The 9,083-nt window shown below is 32.8% G+C and overlaps 1 protein-coding gene across 3 annotated transcripts in view; it reads right to left on the reverse strand.

The window, feature by feature from the left end:
- RADX (RPA1 related single stranded DNA binding protein, X-linked) overlaps positions 1-9,083 on the reverse strand; it is a 63,868-nt gene that overhangs the window by 52,114 nt on the left and 2,671 nt on the right. For all 3 annotated transcript variants that reach the window (XM_039878948.1, XM_039878947.1, XM_039878946.1), the window contains exon 2: positions 2,757-2,899. In XM_039878948.1, coding sequence (XP_039734882.1) covers positions 2,757-2,899 — 143 coding nt within the window. The remainder of the gene's footprint in view (positions 1-2,756; positions 2,900-9,083) is intronic.

A 9,083-nucleotide genomic window follows, 5' to 3' on the forward strand; every position in this document is an offset into this window, starting at 1 on the left:
TGCAAATCGAATAATGTAATACACCACATAAATTAAAAAATAAGAATCATATGATCATATCAATAGATGCAGAAAAAGCCTTCAACAAGATACAGCATCCATTTATGATGAAAACACTTAACAAAATCGGTATAGAAGGAAAATACCTTAACATAATAAAGACCATATATGACAAAACCTCAGCCAACATTATACTTAATGGTGAAAAACTAAAAAACTTCCCTCTAAGATCAGGAACAAGGCAAGGCTTTCTACTATCACCACTGTTATTCAATTTAATATTGGAGGTCCTAGCAAGTGCAAACAGACAAGATAAAGACATAAAAGCTATCCAAATAGGAAATGAGGAAGTCAGACTGTCACTATTTGCGGATGATGATCCTCTACAGAGAAAACCCTAAAGACTTCAAAAGAACACTACTAGAAACAATAAACAAATACAGTAAAGTTTCTGGATGCAAAATCCATGTTCAAAATGCATAGCGTTCCTATACTCTAATAATAAAGTGTCAGAAAAAGAAGTGGAAAAAATAATTCCTTTTGCAACTGCAACAAAAAGAATAAAATACCTAGAAATAAAACTAACGAAACATGTGAAGGACCTATTTAATGAAAACTATAAGACTCTGTTAAAAGAATTCGAGGAAGATATATTCCATGTTCTTGGATTGGAAGAATCAGAATAGTTAAAATGACCATATTACCTAAGGCATTATACAGATTAAATGCAATCCCCATCAAAATCCCATTAGCAATTTTTAAAGAAATGGAACCAAAAAATCATCAGATTTGTATGGAAGAACGAAAGACTCCAAATTGTCAAAGCCATCTTGAGAAAAAAGAATGAGGCTGGAGGCATCACTCTGTCCGACTTCAAATTATGGTACAAAGCAACAGTAATCAAAACAGCATGGTATTGGCAAGAAAACAGACACAGGGACCAGTGGAACAAAATCAAGAGTTCATATTTCTATGGGCAAATAATTTTTGACAAAAAAGCCAAAAACATACAGTGGAGAAAGGAAAGCCTCTTCAATAAATGGTGCTGGGAAAACTGGACAGCCACCTGCAAAAGAATGAAACTAGACTATTGTCTATCACTCCACACCAAAATTAACTCAAAATGGTAAGGACCTGAATATAAAACCAGAATCAATGAAATGCATAGAAGAAAACATAGGAACTAAACTCAAGGACCTTGGACTTAAAGAATATTTTATGAATTTGACCTCAAAAGCAAGGGAAGTAAAAGCTAAAATAAATGAATGGGACTACATCAAATAAAAAGCTACTGCACAGCAAAAGAAACCGTCAATAAGGCAAAGAGACAACTATCCAAATGGGAATATGTATTTGCAAGCAACAGCTCTGATAAGGGCCTAATATCCGAAATGTACAAAGAACTCATACAACTCAATAACAATAAAAAAACCCAAATGATCCAATCAAGAAATGGGCACAGGACCTGAACAGACACATTACCCTAGAGGACATACAAATGGCCAACAAATATTTGAAAAGATGCTTAATATTGCTAGCTATAAGGAAAATGCAAGTCAAAATCACAATGAGATACCATCTTACACCTGTTAGGATAGCTATAATCAAGTGAACGATTAATAGCAAATGCTGGAGAGGATGCGGAGAAATAGGAACCCTCATACACTGCTGGTGGGCCTGCAAATTGGTACAGCCACTATGGAAAACAGCATGGAGGTTCCTCAAAAACTAATAATTAATCTACCATATGATTCAGCAATCCCTCTACTGCGTATTTACCCCAAAGACTTGAAAACCCATATCTGAAAAGATATTTGCACACCGGTGTTCATAGTGGCATTATTCACAGTTGGCCAGGACATGGAAACAACCGAAATGTCCTACAATAGATGACTGCCTAAAGAAGCTGTGATCCATATATACAATGGAGTATACTCAGCCATAAGAAGCTATGAAATACTGCGATTTGCAACAACATGGATGGACTTTGAAATAATCATACTAAGCGAAATAAGGCAGGCAGAAAAAGTTGAACATCACATGATTTCACTTATATGTGGGATATAAACATAAAAGCAAAAAATGAGCAGGACAAACAAACAGAGACTCATGGACATGGACAATGGACTAGTGGTTACCAGATGGTAGTGGGGAGGGGGTAAGTGGGAAGTAGACGGGGAAAAATTTAAATCATTTCTTCAATTAATAAATAATTAATTTGAAAAAGATAACAGAAATGTGTCAAATAGATTTGACAATTACAAGGTCTCTAGTGAGTGATCAGTTGAAGAGAAACACCAGACTAATTTGTTGAGAGGTAAATGGGAGGCAAGAAAGTGAAACCATCTAGTGTGGACTACTTCTTTAAGTAGCTTGCCTGAAGAGAAGGAAACAAGAAATAGAGGGGTCCTGAGGTCAAAAGATATTTATTTTTTTTCCTTTTTTAAAATGGAAGAGCAGAATATGTTTATATGCTGGCGTAGAAGAGTAGAGGAGAAATAGTTGAAAATATATAAAAAAGTGTGAAGAAGACCAGCTGGATCAGGAAATTAAAAGTTGCTAACATAGAAAAAAATATTTTTATATAAAAAATTACATAGAAAAATACCTTGAAATATAAATTTATGTACATTTTTTAAAATTATTAAATTGAATTTATGTTATTTAAACATAAAGTATCCTAATATGGAGTCATGTCTGTAAGTTATAAGCTACAGCTGTTAAATTAACATATAATATATTATCATTACTTATACCTGGTATGGCTCAATCATTTTTTTATCAGGTTTTCCATAGTATCGCAGTCTTGATTTGTGCAAGATTCTCACAAGCAAAGCAGGAAAATTCTTTCTGTTATTCCAGGTCATTTCAAGGTGAGAAAGGGAAATTATTCTGGTATCTAGAATACAAAAAAAAAATCTTCCTTAATATGTCATGGTAATTTTAAAATTCTATTTTCATGGTTAAAAATGGTAGCCAGATCATACCCAAAGTAACTCCTTTTTGCCTGTCTCTTCTTACATATAAAACTTAGTAATACACACTATGCCTAATAATAATGGCACATATAGACATGACTTTCTATGCACCTGTAACATAGGTAAATACCTATATTAACTAACACATTGTTCCATCTAGAATGCCTGTCACCCTGTCAAAATGTGTAAATACTGCCTAGAAGACTTGGATCTAAACTCACCTCCCTCAAGAAATTTGTGGAAAACACTCGATGCCATGGATTTTCCCACTATGAAGCACTTACATATTTAATTTATAGAATTGTTTTATGATATATTTCTGTATTGTCCTCACCTTCTGTTATGTATAAGTTCTATCTTTCCCAAACATGCCAGACATGGTCCAGTATCAGGGTCTTTGCACTTGCTACTCCCTCTGTCTGGAATGTCTTTCTCTTAGATACCCAAGTGACTTCCTTCCCCCTCTCCAAGTTTTGCTCAAAGGCCACTTTCTCAGTGATGTTATCCCTAACCACCCTATTAAAGACTGATCCCTTTACTTTCCCCCTATTCCATTTTTTATTTTTACATAGCACTTATTATCTTCTTATGCCATATAATTTACTTTGAAATGTTTTAATCTCCAAGCCTGCTAGCAAGTACAAAAACAACTTAAAAGCTATTTGCCATCTTTAAAAGATTAACTTGTATTTCTGATTTTATTCTTTGTTCACTTAAGAAAGGTTCCACCTTCAATTCTCTCCACATTTTGCTCTCTAATAGCCCAGTCTCAACTTATAAAATCTGAATTTTTATTTGTTTCAATATTTATTTCACTAAGGCAGTCTCCATTTCCATTTTTATTTACATAATGTATCACTTACTTAACATTTTGGCATGAAAATCATACTTGTAATTTTTTTTCAGTATGAGTTTAAATGGTATTTTATCATAATACCTGTACCATTAAAAAAAACCCACTATTTTTAATATTAGAATTTCTAGTGTAATTTTCCTTATAGATTCTCCCTATACATTACTAACCCAGGATCACAGGTCCTAATATTTGACCTGATGTAATTAAGTGATTTTCTTTTTAATACGGTCAAATCATGGATCAGCTCTGAATTATCTGGAATGCATGTGGAATACTTGTGAACAGAGAAGGCACATACGCCTCCCTTATCCGCTGGAATAAATTCGAGAGCTACATGGTTTTGTAAAACAGAGTTCTAAGAGCCATTATTTCTGCTATAATTAGGTCCAGAGAGTTAGCTGTGATCAGATATCTGGCCGGTTACTGTTCTCCCAATTTGGGATTTTTTACTCATAAATTTTATAGCATACATATATCTCTCAAATCCAAAAAGAAACTACGGGCTATACATAGATAATGGGGAATCTGTAAATTCACAGCAAAAGAATGAATGAAAACAAACTAGATATTCAATATAAAAAGTTAGTAAACAATAGAAGAGTGATTCTCAAACATTTTGGTCTCAGAATCCCTTTACAGTCTTAAAAACTACTGAAGATCTCAAAAGCTTTTGTTTCTGTAGATAATATCCATCAATATTTACCATATTATAAAAATTAAGAAATAAAAATTATTCATTAGTCCCCTTTAACAATAAACCTATTATTATCATATGAACATGTATTTTTTTAAATCAATGACCATATTTTCCAAAACAAAGAAATGTAGTGAGAAGAGGGGCATTGTTTTACATTTTTACAAATTTCCTTATTGTCTAGCTTAATGGAAGACAGCTGGATACTCATATTTTCTTTGTCATTCTTTCTGCTTCAATGTCACATGTCGTGTAGCCTCTGGAAAACTTCACTATATATTTTCGAGAGAATGAGAGTGAAGAAAGGTAAATAAGATCTTAGTAGTATTACTATGAAAATAGTTTTGATGTTGTGAATTCCCTGAAAAGGTCTTGGGGACATCCCTAGTGATCCTTGAACCATACATTGAAAAATGCTGCAAAAGAATAAATATAAGGAATGCAAAAAGGGACACAGATAAAAGCTGAAAAAAAATTAGGAAACCGTAGAACTGGTAAATCTAATTCCCTTGAAAAATTAAGAAAAAGGTAGACCTTTGACAAGTGCAATCAAGTGCAATATTTAGAATGTGATCAACTGTAAACATAGAGAAAACTTTTAAAAAGATTATTATATATCGCTAAACTTGAAAATGTCAATGAAATAGATAATCTTTTAGGAAAGTGTGCATTACCAATATTGCCTTAAGAAGCAGAAGAAAACTGGAATAGGTAGATAACCATAAAAGAAAGTGAAAAAGTTCACAAATAATGACCCCTGAAAATGGCCCCAGGTTCATATGGTTTTACAAGAAAATTCTAACACTTTTAAAAGACACATTAAAATACAGAATTGTACCAATTCATTTTATAAACTTAGATAAATTATGACAAATTATAACAGAAATTATACATAAGAGAAAACAGAAGACAGCTGGATACTTGTATTTTCTTTGTCATTCTGTCTGCTTCAATGTCATATTGAACCCAAATAATTTATGACAGCAAAAATCCTAAATACTTTTAAATCCCATATAGCAGCATGTCAAATTTCATCATGATCAAATAGATTTCTAAAACATCCTGTCTTAATTAGGAACAGGTTATTATAAATTCTGAATAATTCTGGAGATTGACACAAAAATGTAAGTTTAAATAATTTCATTAAAACATTAAGGTTAACCACTAGGAGAACACAAATATAATGTATAACTTCTAAAGCACTAGATGGAAAAAAAAAATTAATTCTGCAAAAGTTAAAAAAAAAGCATGACATATAGTAAACATAAAGCAGGATTCTAAGATCAGGTACAAACATCATAATCACATTAAATTTAATTGTATTAAATTCACCTCTTAAAGAAAAATAATTGATTTGGGTCAAAAAGCAAAATCTTATCTATATGTTTCTTAAAAGAGAAAAACATAACAAAAAATGTAAATAAAGGGATGGACGAAGATACACACACTAGGCCAGTGATTCTCAAAGTGTGGTCTTTGCACCAGCAGCATCATTACCACCAGTGAACTTGTTAGAAATGTAAATTCTAGGGCCCTATCACAGACATACTGAATCAGAAACTAGTGATGGGGTACAGCAATCTGCATTTTAAAATACTTTTGAGGTGATATGGATGTCCACTCATGTTTGAGAACCACTGCCTTAAATGCTAATTAAAGATAGCAGAAATAGTAAATTGTACAATCAGACAAAATACAATTCAAGGCAAAAAGGGACACAGAGACAAATCCCATATTGGCAAAGAGTAAAGATATTAATAACTTATAAAACTTTACACATTATAGCAATATCTAAATCAGAATATACAAGGAGAAATATAAGGAGAAATGAACAAAACCACCATCATAGAGAAGCCAGTATTTCTCTCCGAGAAGTGGGCAAATAAAATAGATTGAAAATAAGAATATGAAATATTTTAATTAAAATTGAAAAACTTGGTAACAATAAGAAACTTCATATCTAATAAATAAGCTTTTTCTAAACTTCTGGGGGCTAAATGGGAAATCAAAGTTAAAATCACAAAATATAACTAATGAGTTACAATAAAAACTCTATATTTCAAAACCTGCGGGGATGAAGCCAAAGCAGTACCCATAGGGAATTTCAGAATTTTAAAGGCTTTTGGAAGAACTAAACAAGGAAATAAATGAACCATACATTTAACTCAAGAAAGTAGCACAAAAATATCATGAAAAGAAGGAAAGGAATTAAAGATGATAGCAGGTATCATCTCTCCACTATAGTCTTCTTAATTAGTAAAGCCGCAAGTCTTTTTTTTTTTTTTTTTTAGGAGAAATACCCAATAAAATAGACAAACCTCTGGCAAGGTCGGTAATGAAAAAGGGTGAATACAAAAAAATTAGGAATGTAAAAGGGGATGTAACTAAGACAGATAAAAAATGTAGACTACTATGCACAACATTCAGATCTAGGTGAAGTGAGATTTCCAAGTGAAATATCAACTCTCAAAAATGGACTCAAGAAGCATAATTGGTTTTATTACTTTTTTTTACATAAGAAATTGATAGGGAGTCATTCTCCCAACCCCCAATTCTGGACCAAGGCCCCAGATTCAAATACTATTAAGAGTAAATTCTACCAAACCTTCGATGAACACATGATTTCTGTAAACACAGAAAAATGGGAAAGTTTCCCAATTCATTCTACTAGGCTAATATTAATTAACCTGATAACAAAATTGGACTGAAATAGTTCACCCCTAAAAAAAGCAACAAAACCCATGGACCAAATTCACTTAAATATACAGAGTAAAAATAACAACCACAACCAAGTAGAGATATAAAAGTGATTCAACATTAGAAAATCCATTAATGTAATCTATTTCGCTCATTCTTTTATGCAATAAATATTTACTAAATGACTACTTTGTGCCAGACATTGTTCTGGGTATAGGGGAAGTGGCCCACAAACAGTCAAAAACCAGAGCCCTTGCCCTCATGGATCTTATAAACTAATGGGAGGACAAAGAATAAAACAAAAATAATTTCACAGTGTTATCAATTTTATGTGTGGTGATGTAATAACAACAAATGGGTAGGAAATACATATTTAAATAGCTCTTTTCTAACATATTTTATATACTTGAGGATTCACTGAGGATGGAAGGAACTCTCCAGAAATATGAAACAGCAGGAGCAAAGTACCTGAGGCAGGGAAGAGTTTGGAGGTTTGAGGATCAAAAAGAAGTATGGTATTGCTGAAAAAAAATAGTGGAGGAGAGGAGTTAGAGGAGTAAGGGCTTGCTGTCTCTTTTTGTAAATAAAGTTCTATCTTAACACAGTCAAACCCATTCATTTACATATTGTCTACAGCTGCTTTTGCTATATGGAGGCAAAGTTGAATAGCTATGACAAAGACTTTATGACTGGCAAAGACAAAAAGATTTATAGATCTGGCTCTTTACAGATTGTAGGGCCTTGTGGGCCCTGGTAGGAGGTCTGGATTTTCATCTAGTTGCAAAATGGAGCCACTGGAGAGATTCAGGCAGGAAAGTGGGATGATGTAATTTCCATTTTAAAAAGCTGTCTTTGAGATAACAATATTGGTTACCTTCAGAGTTGGGTATCGACCAGGAGAATGCATGAGGGAGCCTTTTGGGGAGCAGAAAATGTTCTAGATCTTGATCTGGGGGTATGGTTACATGGATATACATGCCCTTAGAATCCCCTTACTCACTTCTCTAACTCCTCTCCTACACCATTTTGTTTCAGCAATACTATGCTTCTTTTTGATCCTCAAACCTCCAAGCTCTTCTCTTCTTCAGTTACTTTGCTCCTGCTTTTTCGTATTTATGGAAAGTTCCTTCCCATCGTTAGTGAATCCTCGAGTACATAAAATATGTTAGAAAAGAACTATTTAAATATGTATTTAAATATAGATATATATAGATAAAGATATGTAAACATTTATCAAACTATTTTTAAGACTTGTCACTTTACCATGTACACATTATCCTTAATAGAAAAGTTTTAAAAGCACAAAAAATGCACCATAAACAAAAAGAAAAGGGACAGAGTATGAGATAATAATTTACAAAATACAGCAGATGAAAACTTAATATCCATTAGTAAAGAAATCTTTTCAATTAGAAAATTACATGCATATATAATTGCATATATATAAATTACCTCTACATGCCATAAATATCAAACCAATCCATGTGTGTCGTCGTGGCCGTGGCAAACCATGTATTGTTGTGTATCGCTTATGTGTGCGTCATGTGTATTATGCATATATATACCTGCCATATACTCGCCGCCCGCCGGAATAAATTATTTCAATCTTTTAAAATTGATTTCATCATCGGTAAATAAAATAAAATCCAAACCAGAAAAATTAATAAAAATAACGTCGCCAAAATTCAAATACTCACAAACCGGCATTTCCTTCCAACAGTACCGAGAAAATACTGCCCATGGTGAGCAAAATATGTACCATCTATTCGATGTTAGCCCTAAGGATCTAACTGAATAAACCATTAACTTTGCTAAAATTAACCAATTACCCTATTTCCACGAGAATGATTATATAAAT

Source organism: Pteropus medius, unplaced genomic scaffold, assembly GCF_902729225.1.
Source record: "Pteropus medius unplaced genomic scaffold, Ma_sr-lr_union100, whole genome shotgun sequence".
NCBI lineage: Eukaryota > Metazoa > Chordata > Mammalia > Chiroptera > Pteropodidae > Pteropus > Pteropus medius.